General features: G+C 44.9%; 1 protein-coding gene across 1 annotated transcript; it reads right to left on the reverse strand.

Moving 5' to 3' along the window:
- Window positions 1-3,365: 3,365 nt before the first annotated feature.
- On the reverse strand, window positions 3,366-15,474 carry LOC141102656 (uncharacterized). The gene is made up of 2 exons (XM_073591565.1): window positions 14,622-15,474; window positions 3,366-7,064 (listed from the first exon to the last, which is right to left on the reverse strand). Exons 1-2 carry the CDS (start codon window positions 15,168-15,170, stop codon window positions 6,402-6,404), a joined length of 1,212 nt encoding a protein of 403 aa, XP_073447666.1. The 5' UTR covers window positions 15,171-15,474; the 3' UTR covers window positions 3,366-6,401.
- Window positions 15,475-18,806: the final 3,332 nt, after the last annotated feature.

Genomic DNA, 18,806 nt, shown 5'->3' on the forward strand with positions numbered 1-18,806 from the left:
GGATAGAAAACAATATACAATACCACCACAGCACGATCCCGATCCAGCCTGACTGGGAGCGATCACTCACTGCACGACCAAGGCATTTCAAAAGAGGCCTCCTGCTAATATCAAGGACGTTTGGCCAAGTTGCCGCTTGCCTGCCAATGGCAAGGCCAGGAAGCTCTACTTGGCATCGAATATGTCGCCCGTACCCACCCTGCTAATAGCTGGGACTGCTGGACTCCAGAACCGCCATCAAAAACATTCGTGCAACCAGGACTGGACCGTAGAAACTTTCATAAGGTAAGATACACCTTGGTTCTAGGAGGAAGACAAAAAAGGAACATGGTCTCTGACTAGAAGCAAAGATTTATGGGAGTGGGGTCGTATGAGGTATGAGAGGCGGGATTAACCCATACGTAGGCTGCCATGGAGTCTGTCAGGAAAGAGAAATACAGGGTGAGATGTCCTTCATTTCCATAACAGACCTTTATCCTAGGTGAGAGCGTGGATAGATGTTAATGAGGGGAACCTCACACAAAAAAATGGACTAGGGGTTCCCCCATAATTCATATCAGGTCCTTCATGTCTGGTATGAATTTTAAGGGAGACTCCACACAAGGGAAAAATACAGTGCAAGTCCCCCACCCAAATTCCATACAAAACCCTTCAGTGGTGACCTGAAAATAGAGTATTCCTGGCTTTATTCTCTGGTCTCTGGCTGTCCTCTGTGTCACTCATTGACAGTGATCATTGCCACTAATGAGCTGTAACCCCTTCACATCCCTCCTGCTAATACAGATCTGTAGCTCCTCCTACTTCCTCCCCTGTGTTTTTGGTTCCATTGGATCATTGCAGACATAATGCTGACCACACGTAGCAATTGTCAGACCAATCCAACCACTTCCCACCAGGTTTAGGTTGCAAATCTGAGAAGACAGATGAACCAATTAATGTAACCTACAGTACAACCTACCACCCAACATTTTTGGATGAATTGTGAAATGATAGCGTGTTGGTTTCTGCCCATTCATTTCTTTTTATTCTTCCTTTTTTTTTTTTTTTTTTAGCTAGAATGAAGATTAGCAGCTTATTAGGAGCTAAAGACAGACATTGCTGAGAAAAACAGTCACTGAAAGAATACTACCTGGAATTCCCTAATGGTGTCACCAGGCAGCACCATATTGTAAAGAATCCCAGTACAGTGGAACCTCGGATTACTATCAGCGCCGCTCAGCTCCGGCGCCCCTCCACTTCAAGCCAAACGTGGTACTGCACGCGCTTTGGCCTGAATCGTGCTAGTTTTTCGAGACAACAGTCGCAAACCGCGTTATGATTTTTAAAAATACAGTGCTCGCATTGCGAAACGCTCGTTAACCGCGTTACTCGCAATCCGAGGTCCCAATGTATAAGGATTTTTATTTTAATTTTTATTAATTAAATTCTAAAATGCTTAGTAGCAATGTACAAAAATATGTGAAAATAATATATAGTAACCTGGTACTGGAACACCTCTTGAAAAATGTTACCAGGCTCATTGGCCTCTTGCTTCAGAGGATTTGGCCAGATTGGCACGCTTTTAAATAATACAGTACATGGTGGACCACTTTTGGATGAGAGTGCACTCTTTTATTTTTTGAGTTACGTCTGTTATTATCATTAAGGATGCAAGTATTGCCCTACTGAATAAACCAGTGGAAAACGTCCCGAGACACACACAGAACTTAATATAATTCATGTTCCTGGTGGCCAAAATTGCCATTGCGACCTGGAAAAGCTAAATTTTATACATATTAAAAATTAAGTTGGGCTAAACACATAAATAATAAAAATAGTGGAAATTAAATAATTAATTGAGTCCATCCAGTGAAGTAATATCCAAGGTGATCCCACAATGATAATAAATAAACGTGCACCAAGAAATGAGTGATGTTCAGAAAAGTGACTTCCACCTCTTATAGAATGGCCCCTTACCAACTCCCTATGATCTCCTATTACGGGAGATCACACACGCTTACAGCTCTATACCCAGGCAGGACCTTTGATTAGCCCTTGACCAGTGTCCCAGCTATACAAATTATAGGATGATGGTACCCACCCCTACTTTCCCTTTTAACTCATTGAGGCAATACCTTTCAATCAGGCAGGACCTTTGGTGAATCCAGGGAAAATCACACTTCCACAGCCCCGATTGGGCATGGTCATACAGGCAACCCAAGAAAAATAGAAGCCTCCATAGCATAAAATCTTCGAGTAGGTAACGGCTGAATGCCGACATAACCTTAATGAAGCGTAAACTCACATGGATCATGCTAAATGAAAAAAAATTGGTTAGTGTCTTACGAGACAAACAACGCCTCTTCGTCAAAATATGGTCTCCTTGACTTGCCTATTTGCAGGTCCCAGACATAAGGTGTTGACTCCAAAAATGGCTGGCAGTAGATCCCCGGAGGGACTAATATTATTATTTTTTTTTCTATCTTTTGTATCCTTTTTCTTATTTTACCATTCTTCCCCCTTTTACCACTTTCCCTAAGCTATTTTCCACAAACGATCAGCAGTGGGAGTTACATTTCACAAAAATGACCGCATTGTGTTTTGATAGTGGAGAGAGTAACTGAAGGCTATAACATAAGATAAATGTATCATAGCTTGAAGAATAAAGAAAAAAGGTTTTGCAAAATTGGTGGTCAGAGCTTTAGGCCGGGCTCGCACTATTGCGAATTGGATGTGGATTTTCCCCGCATCCAATTCGCATGTCAGGAGATTGTGATCAGCTCTCTATGGAGCTGGTGTACACATTTCTGGAGCGACTCTGGTGTGAATAACACAGGAGTCCTCTGCGTCTCCTAGTTAGTTTCAGGCCCGAATTCGGACTAAAATCGGACCTGAAATGGTGAATGGAGGCGCACTGGACCCTTGCTGTAAGCCGCTCTGTACTCTAGTGTGACCCCAGCCTTAGTGTTTATGGGTGTATCACAGACAGACCTGTAGGGCTTTTCCGGAAGGGGGCCCTTTTCCCACCTACAGGGGACTTGCGGGTTTCATTTAATGTTTGTTCGGTCACTAAGACTGAGCTGCCTTATTAGTGATGCCTCAATTACGCTTCCATCCCCCCCCCCCTTCCCCTCCCTTTTGTTCTTTATGTACTTAAATTGTTGAATGAATCCATGGCAAGGATTGTTTGCCGCTCTACTTTGTGATGTTTCAAGAAAAGTTTCCACTAAAATAATTGAAACAGAGAAATAATATACAGAACATACTTTATATACCGTATAAGCAAGACAGGAATAATATATAGTTCATATATATTTTATAAACATTATGAAGATCATATATATATATATATATATATATATATATATACACACATTACAGTATATATAATATAATATAAAGTACATTTGTACCGTATAAGCAATATGGAGATAATATATAATAATGTAGATTGAATATAATAATTCTAATAGATGGATATAATATGGATATAATATGGATACATAGAACATTTGTACTGTAAAAGCAATACAGAGATAATGCACAGTACATAACAAAAAGCAAAGCAAAAAAAGATCCTTACTCCCGAAAGCTCACAATCAATTAAAGGTAACATTTGATGATAATATTTATTATGTATAATCCAGTGGTGGCTGGTGGGGTTTTGTTTGGGGGGGGGGCGGCACATCGGTGGTTACCTGGTAGTTTGTTTTTTTTTCTTTCTTTTCTTTCCTTTTCTCTTTTTTTTTTTAATTTAAATGTTTTCCTTTTATTCTTTTTAAAGGAGAAATTACCTCCCTCTTGAACTCTCTCCCTCCTTACACTCAGTTTATTTATATGGAGTTCCATCGATTACACCCTGCTTTCCCTAGAGATTACCCTTCCTTCTACAATATCCCCCCTATCCTCTCATGTAAACAACTTTTAATTGTTTTCCAGTGTTCTCCATTCCCTACCCCGAGAGAATAAAAAAAAAATAAAAAAATTGTGTGAGAGGCCCTATTTGGCCATATTACCACCAAAACGACTCTTGTAAGGGCCCTTATTGGCCGCACTATCCAAAAAAAAAAAAAGGAAGTGGGGGGCTACTAATAGCCTCCTTTACTTCCAACAGTGAAAAACCAAAAAACAATGATACCCAGAAAACCAATGTAAGAGGCCATCATTGGCCATACTATCACACAAAAAAAAAACTCCTTTGTAGAGGCCCTTATCGGCCATTCTACCCCCCCCCCCCAAAAAAAAAAACAAAAAAAAAAAAAGTATTTTCTTTTTTTCCTTCTTTTTTTTCCTCCCCATGTGTATAAGACCAATATTGGCCATACCGTCACCCTAAATACTTTAAGTGGCTTCATTTCATAGTTAAAGTGTCTTCATTTCTATTTCTCATTCTCATTTATTTACCCTTACCCTCCCACCCCACTCCTGTCCCCAACCCTTCTTCCTCCCTTCAATATACTAGAATAGAGCCTTCATCATTTACTCCCACCTCCCAACAACGAGGAGCAGAGCACTGCGCCCTGAGCCCATCCATTAATGTGACAATAGAGAATGAATATTCCCTATTATCACACTGATTCTCCTCCCGGCCATTCAGGAAGCAGGTCCTGAGACCCGTAACCCTATTGGCTGAAAAGACAGGTGATTCTATTGCGCGCCTAGGAGAAGGGAGAGGAGACGCACGGCAGAAGCTGTTGTGATGCAGAGGAGGAGATATGATGGAAGCCACTGCCCACCGCCCATAGGAGCCTTGCCCTCCCGCGACATAGATGGAGTAAGTGCAGGGCTGGATTACCGACTGACAGCCCGGCGGGGGGGGACTTGGTGCGGGTGACCCAATCGACTGTGGCGGAGGGTGCCGGCTAACTGTGGGGGGTTGTTTTCCGCCCCTCCCCCCCGAAAAAAAACACCAGCCATCACTGCCTCTACCCCTAAAATTTCCCCTCCTAGCACACATCTTCTCCCCATCATTTCAAATCCCCCCCCCTAACAGTCAAAGCCCCACTTATCTCACCAGCTAGCACATATCTCCTTCCCCCATCTCCCCTCCCAACACAAATCCTCCTAAATCCCCACTCTTAGCACCCCCCTCCCCAAAATTTCCATCTTAGAACAATACATACCCCCTGCCGCCCCTCAAATCCCCCCTCCCCACTCTCCTTGTGGCACCCCCACCCAAAGCTCAAACACACATGCCTTTCTCTGCAGCCTCAGCTGCACTGGACAGGGAATGAATGGGAAGTGCTCTGTGCTGAGCGGCTTCCTGTTCATTCACAAACTGAAGCATAGTAAACACAGTTTACTATGCTTCAGTTATGAATGAACACAGCGAGTGTGTTCACTGTGTTCATTTAGAAATGGAGGGGGCTGGTAAATGACGTATAATAGCCACTTCCCCCGCAGCCAGGGGGAGAGGTGAGGAGGGAAGCCAGCAGCACTGCTGGGGGCAAACGTGCAATGCGCAGGGAGGGGAGCCTGGGCAGTAGGGGGAATCCGCACATAGTGATTTTTTTTTAAAACAAACATGTTATATGCTCTGTGTAATGATTTTTCACAGACCATCCCCAATACTCCTCTTCTCCGGTCCCTCGCTAGTGCTCCTGCCTCCCCCCGACGAGTGTCCCCACAGCAAGCTGCTTGCTAAGGGGGCACCCGTGCTTGCTCTGTCCCGAGCCCCACTCTGTGTGGTCCATAAGACACACAGAACGGGGCTCGGCCCCGCCCACCGGTCCCTCCTCAATGGCTGTAATTGACAGCAGGGGGGCCAATAGCTCTGGCTGCTGTGTCCCAGCCAATGAGGAGGCAGAGAGCCGGGACAGCAGCAGCTCTCATACAGATCGCTGGATCGGGATCAGGCTCAGGTACAGTATGTATTTAAAGAGGGGGTGCAGGATGAGCTGCATACTGAAGTTTTTTTTTTACCTTACTGCACAGAATACATTTTTGGTAAAAAAAAACCTTCAGCCTTTACAACCACTTTAAGAAAACTGTATACAGCGAGGCATGATGTCAACCATAATTAACATAGTTCCCAGGTCAGACATTTCCAAGCGACTACCATTAGGTCATGAGCATGTGATTTCTTGCAGATTCACAATTGTGTGCACATCAAACCCTGAGGAAGTGACGTTATGTCACGAAACGCGTTGGGTTACATAGGTGCAAGTTCACACCTATTATGGATTGATCTTTGAAAACACTGTACCTGGTTACGGAATTAATATCTATATATTGACCTATCTGCTTGACTATATGGCAATTATGTCACTGTTGATCTGTTGGAAATTGTATTTACCAATAAATCTTTACTTTATTGATTTTATTATTGAGTGTGTTGCGCCTAATTTAAAGTTCCATGGGCAATTCATGTTTCTTTGGATGTCAAACATAATAGAACATTGTTTTTTAGGGTTACATACACTTTAAACATTTGAGGTACACATGTCTTTGGGTAGTTGTTTTTCTGTGCCTTTGATTCTTCCTGAGCCTCCCCTGCCACCTCTAACTCCTGTGCCTCCTGTGCCTTTGATTCCTACTGTTCCTCCTGTGCCTCCCCTGCCTCCTGTGCCTTCGGTTCCTACTGTTCCTCCTGTGCCTCCCGTGCCTTCGGTTATTCCTGTTCCTCTTGTGTCTTCTGTGTCTCCTGTGCCTTCGGTTCTTCCTGTTCCTATTGTGTCTTCTGTGTCTCCTGTGCCTTCTATTCCTGCTGTTCCTCCTGTGCCTCCCCTGCCTTCTGTGCCTTCGATTCCTGCTGTTCCTCCTGTGCCTCCCCCGCCTCCTGTACCATCTGTGCCACTGGGGTTTGGCTTTTGTAGTTGTCTCTTTACCTCCTTTTTACAGAGGATTGTGATTTCCTGTAAGTTCTCCAGGGTATCAGACCCTCCAACTTTAAATGTTTCCCAGCCATTGCTTTTAAGTATGGAGACTACGTGGTCCTTCTGCTTGCTTGTTGTTTGCTCATTTATGGTGTCCTCAGTGACCTGGAGCAAACTGGCTTCGTATATCTTTTGATATCGTTTTGATTTTGAATTGAATATATACAAATAAACAATCACCGCCAACAGGACTACTGAAAGACCACATACCTGTAAAAAAGAAGAAAGTAGTAAAGTACTGAAGGAATCCTCATGTTTTGTAGTACACAGAAGAATTACGAGGCTGCAGCACAAATGACATTTCTCAGCACATCAATGTGCCTAAATGTTCTTATCCCCAGCTGTGTTCAGCCTTCATCAACAGTATGTTTGCACATGCAAATGTGAAATATGTAAAATCTGACACATGTCTTTATCATACAGAAGAAGAGGTAGCAGGGGACTATAGAGACAATCATATAAGATACATAAGAAACACACCACACCAGTGATGCCCAGTGGCAGCTGGTGGTATACAGTGCAAAACAAGAGAAGGTCACTGCTCCTACCTATAACTGGTCTTCACGGCAGGGAGCACTAGAAGGGGAAACGCATGTCAAATAAAACCAAAGAATTTCCAAGCTCCACTTACCAACCAGTCTGCGACTAACCGAATTTACCTGTCTAACAGAATGCATTAAAAACAGGGGTTTAGTTGCACACATTTGCAAACACATGCGTAACCTGCAGGCCCCGCCAAGGCACCCTGTATGCTGCAGACCCTAACTCGAAATTTGAAGAGTCTCCACAGTGGGAGCACATGTGTTCTGATCTGGTGTTCCCACTGTGGAGAATCTTCAAATTTAGAGTTAGGGTCTGCAGCCCTCTAGGGTGCCTTGGTGGGGCCTGCAGCTTACGCATGTACAGTGGGGACGGAAAGTATTCAGACCCCCTTAAATTTTTTACTCTTTGTTATATTGCAGCCAATTGCTAAAATCATTTAAGTCCTCATTAATGTACACACAGCACCCCATATTGACAGAAAAACACAGAATTGTTGACATTTTTTCAGATTTATTAAAAAAGAAAAACTGAAATATCACATGGTCCTAAGTATTCAGACCCTTTGCTGTGACACTCTTATATTTAACTCAGGTGCTGTCCATTTATTCTGATCATCCTTGAAATGGTTCTACACCTTCATTTGAGTCCAGCTGTGTTTGATAATACTGATTGGACTTGATAAGGAAAGCCACACACCTGTCTATATAAGACCTTACAGCTCACAGTGCATGTCAGAGCAAATGAGAATCATGAGGTCAAAGGAACTGCTTGAAGAGCTCAGAGACAGAATTGTGGCAAGGCACAGATCTGGCCAAGGTTACAAAAAAATTTCTGCTGCACTTAAGGTTCCTAAGAGCACAGTGGCCTCCATAATCCTTAAATGGAAGACGTTTGGGACGACCAGAACCCTTCCTAGAGCTGGCCGTCCAGCCAAACTGAGCTATCGGGGGAGAAGAGCTTTGGTGAGAGAGGTAAAGAAGAACCCAAAGATCACTGTGGCTGAGCTCCAGAGATGCAGTCGGGAGATGGGAGAGAGTTGTAGAAAGTCAACCATCACTTCAGCCCACCATGCTTTATGGCAGAGTGGCCCGATGGAAGCCTCTCCTCAGTGCAAGACACATGAAAGCCCGCATGGAGTTTGCTAAAAAACACCAGAAGGACTCCAAGATGGTGAGAAATAAGATTCTCTGGTCTGATGAGACCAAGATAGAACTTTTTTGCCTTAATTCTAAGCCGTATGTGTGGAGAAAACCAGGCACTGCTCATCACCTGTCCAATATAGTCCCAACAGTGAAGCATGGTGGTGGCAGCATCGTGCTGTGGGGGTGTTTTTCAGCTGCAGGGACAGGACGACTGGTTGCAATCAAGGGAAAGATAAATGCGGCCAAGTACAGGGATATCCTGGACGAAAACCTTTTCCAGAGTGCTCAGGACCTCAGACTGGGCCAAAGGTTTACCTTCCAACAAGACAATGACCCTAAGCACACAGCTAAAATAACGAAGGAGTGGCTTCACAACAACTCCGTGACTGTTCTTGAATGGCCCAGCCAGAGCCCTGACTTAAACCCAATTGAGCATCTCTGGAGAGACCTAAAAATGGCCGTCCACCAACGTTTACCATCCAACCTGAGAGAACTGGAGAGGATCTGCAAGGAGGAATGGCAGAGGATCCCCAAATCCAGGTGTGAAAAACTTGTTGCATCTTTCCCAAAAAGACTCATGGCTGTATTAGATCAAAAGGGGGCTTCTACTAAATACTGAGCAAAGGGTCTGAATAGTTAGGAGCATGTGATATTTCAGTTTTTCTTTTTTAATAAATCTGCAAAAATGTCAACAATTCTGTGTTTTTCTGTCAATATGGGGTGCTGTGTGTACAATATGAGGTGCTGTGTGTACAATATGGGGTGCTGTGTGTACAATATGGGTGCTGTGTGTACAATATGGGGTGCTGTGTGTACAATATGGGGTGCTGTGTGTACAATATGGGTGCTGTGTGTACAATATGAGGTGCTGTGTGTACAATATGGGGGGCTGTGTATACAATATGGGGGGCTGTGTGTACAATATGGGTGCTGTGTGTATAATATGGGGTGCTGTGTGTATAATATGAGGTGCTGTGTGTACAATATGGGGTGCTGTGTGTACAATATGAGGTGCTGTGTGTACAATATGGGGTGCTGTGTGTACAATATGGGGGGCTGTGTGTACAATATGGGGAGCTATGTGTACAATATGGGGTGCTGTGTGTACAATATGGGGGGCTGTGTGTACAATATGGGGAGCTATGTGTACATTATGGGGTGCTGTGTGTACAATATGGGGTGCTGTGTGTACAATATGGGGTGCTGTGTGTACAATATGGGGGGCTGTGTGTACAATATGGGGAGCTATGTGTACATTATGGGGTGCTGTGTGTACAATATGGGGTGCTGTGTGTACAATATGGGGTGCTGTATGTACAATATGGGGTGCTGTGTGTACAATATGGGGTGCTGTATGTACAATATGGGGAGCTATGTGTACATTATGGGGTGCTGTGTGTACAATATGGAGTGCTGTGTGTACAATATGGGGTGCTGTATGTACAATATGGGGTGCTCTGTGTACATTAATGAGGAAAAAAATGAACTTAATTGATTTTAGCAAATGGCTGCAATATAACAAAGAGTGAAAAATTGAAGGGGGTCTGAATACTTTCCGTCCCCACTGTAAATTGAGCTTGGAAATTCTTTGGTTTTATTTGACATGGTGAACAGTGCACCCACAGCAGCCACCACTGCCCCCCCCCCGGTCAGTCGTTTGGTTAACAGCCCTGCACTTACCCCATCTATGGTGCGGGTAGTGCTTCCCTCCGGGTGACTGGCGGTGCCTTCCCCTGCGTCTCCTCCTCTGCATCACGGCAGCTTCTGCCATGCATCTCCTCCCTCCTCCTCCTAGGCCAATAGGATCACTTCTCCTTTCGGCCAATCAGAAAATGGGTCTCAGGACCAGCTTCCTGATTGGCCGGGAGGAGAATTAGTGTGACAATTCGCCCGTTTGGTGAATACCCAAATTTGTGGGGCGCTCTGCGGGATGTTCGCCCTGCTGAGTGCCCCACAATGCACGCTGCACAGTGTATTTTAAGCCCTGATTGGGAAAGCTTTGCCCAATTAGGGCATAGCTGGTTGTTAAGGAACAGGCCGGGAAGTCAGATGACTCATCAGCTGTCAACAGGCTTCCCCGCTGACAGCTTAATGAGAAAAAATACATTCCTGGCAATAGTAAAAAGTAGAAAAAAAAAACAATGTGGGTGGTCCCCTCAAACCATACCAGGCCCTTCGAGTCTGATATGGATTGGGGGGAACCCCGTGCCAAAATTAAACAAAAGAAACAGCGTGGGGTCCCCCAAAAAAACAATCCAAGCCCTTATCTGAGCATTAAGTCTGGCAGGACAGTAAAGGGGGGGATGAGGGAGCGCCCCTACTTCCTGAACCATATCAGGCCACATGCCCTCAACATGAGGGGACGGCTTTGGGGCAGAGGGGGCTCTGAGTCTACAGAGAAAGGAATGGAAGAATCTGTGTCCTCAATTCCTTTCTCTGTCTCAAAGGTGAGATGTCAGGGGTCTATTTTGACCCCTGATAGCTCACCAAAGCCCACCACCAACAGCATTGTGTAAAACAAGTGTAAAAACACTATTAAATTAAAATGAATTAAAAAATGAAAATAATAAAATGTAAAAAAATCTGAATAAAAAACCACGCCCAATATGTAGCATAATTTAGCCCCACCCACTGTGTGCCATGGCATGCTATGCATGCTGCAGGTCACCATCTCCCTGTAGGGGCTCGTGGTGCTGTTAATGTGGCACTGCCCATGAGAGGCTCCTGGTACCTTTATTCGGTCACCAGATTTAGGTTTCCTGCCACTTTGCATGCTGCCGAGCTTGGTGCCGTGTTAATGTTGCATCATAAAGATGGTTGGCCCCTATGATCTCCTACTCCCTGGAGGCCCCATGAGTTGTTGGTCCACCCCTTTCCCAGGCACATCTTTACACTCAAGGTACACTATATTACCAAAAGTATTGGGACGCCTGTCTTTACACACACATGAACTTTAATGGCATCCCAGTCTTAGTCCGTAGGGTTCAATATTGAGTTGGCCCACCCTTTACAGCTATAACAGTTTCAACTCTTCTGGGAAGGCTGTCCACAAGGTTTAGCAGTGTGTCTATGGGAATGTTTGACCATTCTTCCAGATGTACATTTGTGAGGTCAGGCACTGATGTTGGATGAGCAGGACTGGCTCTCAGTTTCCGCCCTAATTCAACTCAAAGGTGTTCTATGGGGTTGAGGTCAGGACTCTGTAGGCAAGTCTAGTTTCTCCACCCCAAACTCGCTCATCCATGTCTTTATGGACCTTGCTTTGTGCACTGGTCCAAATCATTTGGTGGTGGAGGGGGGAAGGGGTTATGGTGTGGGGTTGTTTTTCAGGGGTTGGGATTGGCCCCTTAGTTCCAGTGAAGGGAACTGTTCCCAACTTTGTGGGAACAGTTAGGGGATGGCCCCTTCCTGTTCCAACATGACTGCACCTCAGTGTGAAAGGGGTCTAAGAGTTCCCTTCACTGGAACTAAGGGGCCAAGCCCAACCCCTGAAAAACAACCCCCACAGCATAATTCCCCCTCCCCCCACACCATAATCCCCCCCCTCCATCAAATGATCTGGACCAGAGCACAAAGCAAGGTCCATAAAGACATGGATGAGCGAGTTTGGGGTGGAGGTGGTACCTACACTATATTACCAAAAGTACTGGGACGGCTGCCTTGACTGGCCTGCACAGAGTCCTGACCTCAACCAGATAGAACAAGTTTGGGATGAATTAGAGTGGAGGCCTTCTTGTCCAACATCAGTGCCTGACCTCACAAATGTGTTTCTGGAAGAATGGTCAAACATTCCCATAGACACACTCCTAAACCTTGTGGATGGCCTTCCCAGAAGAGTTAAAGCTGTTATAGCTGAAAAGGGTGGGGCCAACTCAATATTGAACCCTACAGACCAAGACTGGGATGCCATTAACCACTTAAATACCAGGCACTTAGACACCTTCCTGCCCAGGCCAATTTTCAGCTTTCAGCGCTGCCGCAATTTGAATGACAATTGTGCGGTCATGCTACACTGTACTCAAACAAATTTTTTATAATTTTGTTCCCACAAATAGAGCTTTCTTTTGGTGGCATTTGATCACCTCTGCGGTTTTTATTTTTTGCGCAACAAAAAAAAAGACCGAAAATTTTGAAAAAAAAAACAAGTTTTTCTTCGATTCTGTTAAAATTTTTTGGAAATAAGTATGTTTTCTTCTTCAATGATGGGCACTGATATGGCTGCACTGATGGGCACCGATGAGGTGGCACTGATGAGGTGGCACTGACAGGCACTGATGATGGGCACTGATAGGCGACACAAGCGGGGAAGCGGCGGCATGTTATCCTGCTGGACGTCATATGACGCCCAGTCAGGATAACTGAACCACCGCCCAGCCGTCATCTGCTATGGGCCGGGCGGGAAGTGGTTAAAGTTCATGTGCGTGTAAAGGGAGGTGTCCCAATACTTTTGGTAATATAATGTAGGTACCATGAAATAGCACAATGAACTTACCTAAACTGGCTCTATGCATTTCAGCGGGTGACACATTTGATGTGGATCTCAGTACACAGGTGGTGTCGTGGTTAATTTACCCAGTTAAAGGTGGTGAATCCATTTTCAAGGGTTTCTTTGTGTGGTGAATGAAACACAATTAGTCTGGGTTCACATATGTGCGAATTGGATGCGGATTTCTCTGCATCCAATTCGCATGTCAGGAGATTGTGACCGGCACTCAATGGAGCCGGTGTTCTATCGAAAATAGTCCCCCATCGGACAGTGTCCGCCCTGTAGTGCGCAGGCGCTGAGGAGACCATCAGATAATGTCCGCTCTGTAGTGCGCAGGCGCTAAGGAGACTCCAAAAATCTCCGAACATCAACAGCTGACCACGAACTCTACACGGCGCATGCGCACTTAATACCACATTCTGTCACATGCTCCCGATGCTCATACAACTTGCAAGGAGTGGTGTGCCTACAGAATGCACACAGCTGGGGCGGACAAATCCACCTGCTCGAGCATCGGGAGCGTGTGACAGAATATACTATTCATTGCGCAGGCGCCGTGTATACCTCTCGATCAGCTGTTCTTCTTTGGAGACTTTCAGCATCTCCTTTGTCCTCCGTACTGCACAAGAGCTGCGTCTGCGCAGTACGGGGCGGACACTATACGATGGGGGGACACTTCTCGTCAGAACACCGGTTCACACTTCTCGGGAGCGGCTCTGGTGCTAATTGCACAGGAGTCCTTTGCAGTGGCGGCTGGTGGGTTTTTTTTGGGGGGGGCAGCGAACAACCACACCCCCCCTGTTTGCTGGGGTGGTCCAGCACTTACCCCATCGGTGGTGATCGGTGGCAGGCAGCGTGGTGCAGCGGCTTTGTGTCCTCTCCTTCATGGTGGCTTCCAGCTCCTCCCCTCCTCCTCCTAGGCATCCAATAGGCTCACCTGTCCTTTCAGCCAATCAGGTGACCTGCATCAAAATCAGCTTCCTGATTGGCTGGGAGGAGGATCAGTGTTACAACAGTGAATATTCAGTCTCCTCCGTGTCCTGGGCTTCCCTTGCGTCTCTTCCTCCTTCCTTCCTCAGCCGTATGTCTTCTCCTCCAATACGAAGGCTTCTCCTTTTGGCTAATCGGGAAATGGATCTCACTACCCGCTTTCTGATTGGCCGGCAGGAGAGTCAGTGTAATAATAGTGAATATTCATTCGCTATTGTCACACACCTGGGTGGGATCGGAGTGCGACCCATGCACCGGTGTCCTGAAAGGGGCCGGATGGGGGGGGCGGCAATGGACAGGGGGGGGCCAGCGCCCAATGCGCCCTCAATGGACGGCCGCCCTTGGTCCTTTGCGTCTTCTGGTCTGTTTCAGGTCTGCATTCAGCCAAAAATTCAGGCTGAAATCGGACCTGAAGCGATGAACAGGGACGCACCTGCTGTGAGCCACTCCGTGCTCTAGTGTGAACCCAGCCTGACATGGAAAATCTGTGGGCTTTACAACGTATTTCATTTTTGTAGCACATTCTAGATGAAGTAGACTTGTTATATTCCTCTGCATTGCATAAGTAGAAATAAAAGTGGAAAGGGTAGAGGTAAGACATTTTACCTTAGAAAGCTGTAAAACATCAAAATCGTATGCCTGTGAGCAGTCTGGTAGAGGTTCCTCTACAGTCTTTGTACAGTTCTTGGCTGTTGCAGACCACAAATTCATCAGACAATCCACATATCTTCCATCTGTAAATACAATTGTGATCCAAAAGAAAACAGCTTTATAGTCATTCAAAAAAGTCATACAAGCGTCCCACTTAGTCTGACAGCATGTTTGGGTTTCTCCACATCCATCATTCAAAGGCTCGTTTTCTTGCTCATCTTCCACATTGGCATTATTATTATTTTCTCTTCTGGTCTTGCTTCTACAGCACCTGCAGCACCTACAGCGAATCTCTGAGGAGCTATAAAAGTATGCCACACCAAGCACAATTAAAGTTGGTTCGATGAGGAATGCCAAACTGTATATAATAGCCTCTAGATGCTTGTCCTTGGGGCACACAAACTCCATGTCCATTAATTTTTCCAAGGCCAAAAGGACCAACGCGAGAATGGAAGTGTGAGCAAAGTTGAAATGTTTTTTGAAAAGGGAGGCTAGGTTCTGCATTTTTGCCTTTTCCAAGGAGAGACGCCGTGAGCGTTGGGTTAGGATGTGCACCAGATGAACGTTTGAAGTGTAACTGCAGAAGAAGCGTGAGGGTTTTGTTCACTTCTGTGAAATCTACTTTCACTCTTTTGTAGTATTGATGTCAGAGGACAAGCAGCAGGATGTGTGAATGGTAAGAAAGTGGAGAGCGGTGCAAGACTTGACAAAGATACAGGCTGGGTTCACATTTTTGTAAATCTTTTCTTCTATCTTTTCATGTGACAACACTGAAGAAATGACACTTTGCTACAATGTAAAGTAGTGAGTGTACAGCTTGTATAACAGTGTAAATTTGCTGTCCCCTCAAAATATCTCAACACACAGCCATTAATGTCTAAACCGCTGGCAACAAAAGTGAGTACACCCCTAAGTGAAAATGTTCAAACTGGGCCCAATTAGGCATTTTCCCTCCCCGTTGTCATGTGACTCGTTACTGTTACAACGTCTGAGGTGTGAATGGGGAGCAGGTGTGTTAAATTTGATATTATCGCTCTCAAACTCTCATACTGGGTTCAGTAGTTCAACAACATGGTGGTTCAACATGGCACCTCATGGCAAAGAACTCTCTGAAGATCTGGAAAAAAGAATTGTTGCTCTACATAAAGATGGCCTAGGCTATAAGAAGATCACCAAGACCCTGAAACTGAGCTGCAGCACGGTGACCAAGACCATACAGCGGTATAACAGGACAGGTTCCACTCAGAACAGGCCTCACCATGGTCCACCAAAGAAGTCGAGTTCACGTGCTCAGCGTCATATCCAGAGGTTGTCTTTGGGAAATAGATCTATGAGTGCTGCCAGCATTGCTGCAGAGGTTATAGGGGTGGGGGGTCAGCCTGTCAGTGCTCAGACCATACGCCGCACACTGCATCAAAATTGGTCTAACTGTCATCCCAGAAGGAAGCCTCTTCTAAAGATGATGCACAAGAAAGCCCTCAAAAAGTCTGCTGAAAACAAGCAGACTAAGGACTAGGGATGAGTCGAAGACCCTCCGGGTTCGGTTTAAGGCCAGAACATGTGAACAGACCAAAAATTTGTGCACACCGTTAAAGTCTATGGGACTCGAACGTGAAAAATCAAAAGTGCTCATTTTAAAGGCTAATATGCAAGTTATTTCCTAAAAAGTGTTTGGGGACTAGGGATGAGCCGAACACCCCCCTGTTCGGTTTGCACTAGAACATGCGAACAGGAAAAAAGTTTGTTAGAACACGCAAACACCGTTAAAGTCTATGGGACACGAACATGAATAATCAAAGGTGCTAATTTTAAAGGCTTATATGCAAGTTATTGTCATAAAAAGTGTTTTTCGGACCTGGGTCCTGCCCCAGGGGACATGGATCAATGCAAAAAAAACTTTAAAAAACGGCTGTTTTTTCAGGAGCAGTGATTTTATTAATGCTTAAAGTCAAACAATAAAAGTGTAATATCCCTTTAAATTTCATAGCTGGAGGGTGTCTATAGTATTCCTGTAAAGGGGCGCATGTTTCCCGTGTTTAGAACAGTCTGACAGCAAAAAAAAGGAAAAAAGCCATTTAAAACTACTTGCGGCTATTGCATTGCCGGTCCGACAATACACATAGAAGTTCATTGATAAAAACGGCATGGGAATTCCCCACAGGGGAACCCCGAACCAAAATTTTTTAAAAAATGACATGGGGGTCCCCTTAAATTCCATACCAGGCCCTTCAGAGACTGACTGTATATGTATATTAAATACACTGCAGCTAACTGAATCACCTGTCTGTCTGAAGTATATTAGAAACAGTACACCAGGAATGGACTGCAGTGAGATCTAGCTAAATGGGATACAGTATATATATATATATATATATATATATATATATATATATATATACACAAGCCTGGATGTATATATATAATAAATACACTGCAGCTAACTGAATCGCCTGCCTGCTCAATCTAAATGAAATGACACTCTCTCGGGTCAACGCCAGCAACACACTACACAGGGCTGATGTGGACAGAAGAGTTGAAGTTGTTATAGCAGCAAAGGGTGGGCCAACTCAATATTGAACCCTACGGACTAAGACTGGGATTAAAGTTCATGTGTGTGTAAAGGTAGGCGTCCCAATACTTTTGACAATATAGTATGTATATTTCTATGCAGCATGTTTGGTCAGGTACACCATGATGGAGGTATTGCTTGGTATCTTGGCTGTGATATTCTAGTTACTGTAGGTGATAATGTACTGCTGGACCAAACAGCTGAAGCAATGGGGTTGATTTACTAAAGGAAAATGTCAAATTAAGTATTTTTATCATTGGGGTGTATATCCTAAAGGCACATAGACTGAGCACTTTGCAAGTGTAGTTGCTCCAGAGATTTGTAAATGAGCTAAAGCTTCACTTTGCAAAGAATACCCAATCACCTACAAGTGTTTTTTGCTTGCACGTGATTGGATGATAGAAGTCACCAGAGCTTCTGCTCATTTACTAAGCTCCGGAGCAACTGTGCAAAGTGCTCAGTCTATCAACCCCAATGATTGGTAAAAGAAACAAAATGGGGAATTTATAAAACAAACAGATTCTGAGTTAGACTTTCTCCGGGGTGGTGATCAAGCGATCTCTAATTTAAAAAATAGTTAATTTGACCTTTGTATTCATATTGAGATAAGAAGTGACTACAGGAAGAAGCTCGGGGTGAACAGGCTCTGAAGGTTGTGGTCGGGTGAGAGGTTTTGTTACAAAGCTTTCCTGTGTTTGTGTCTTTCCTGTGTATATAATATACTTTGTTTTCAATCTACACTATATCGCCAAAAGTATTGGGACGCCTGCCTTTACACACACATGAACTTTAATGGCATCCCAGTCTTAGTCCGTAGGGTTCAATATTGAGTTGGCCCACCCATTGCAGCTATAACAGCTTCAACTCTTCTGGGAAGGCTTCCACAAGGTTTAGGAGTATGTCTATGGCCATTCCAGCTCTCTACCGGCATGTGGAAGGCAATGATTTTGTCTTGTTGGACAGGACGGTCAGCAGTAAGGTGTATATTACCGCAGACTCGTGGTCTAGCAGGCATCGGCAGGGATGTTACCTTTCCTTCACGGTGCACTGGGTAACTCTGCTGGCAGCTGGGAAGGATGCAGGACAGGGTTCAGTATTGTTGGAGCTTGTTACGCCACCACGCCTCCAAAATGCTAGCGGTGATTCTGCTACAGCTCTCTCCTCCACCCTCTCCTCTTTTTCTTCCTCTATGGCCTCTTCTGCAGATTTGTTCTCTGAACCAGTGGTGCTCCGTAAGCGTTTAAAGGGCTACGCAAGCACTCAGGCAAAAAGATGCCATGCGGTGCATGAGTTACATAGTTACATAGTAGGTGAGGTTGAAAAAAGACACAAGTCCAACCTATATGTGTGATTATATGTCAGTATTACATTGTATATATGTTGCGGTCGTTCAGGTGCTTATCTAATATTTTCTTGAAAAATATACTGTCCCTCTTGTCTTCCTGTTTGAGCACACACTTCATGGAATTATGGACAGGGCACTTGAGGCAGAACAGTGTGAGGAAGAGGAGGACTTCCTTACCTTTCAAGGTCCCCTTTATCCAGATATTATTCCTGCAGGCCCGCCAAAC

This window comes from Aquarana catesbeiana, linkage group LG07 (assembly GCF_042186555.1).
Source record: "Aquarana catesbeiana isolate 2022-GZ linkage group LG07, ASM4218655v1, whole genome shotgun sequence".
Taxonomy (NCBI): domain Eukaryota; kingdom Metazoa; phylum Chordata; class Amphibia; order Anura; family Ranidae; genus Aquarana; species Aquarana catesbeiana.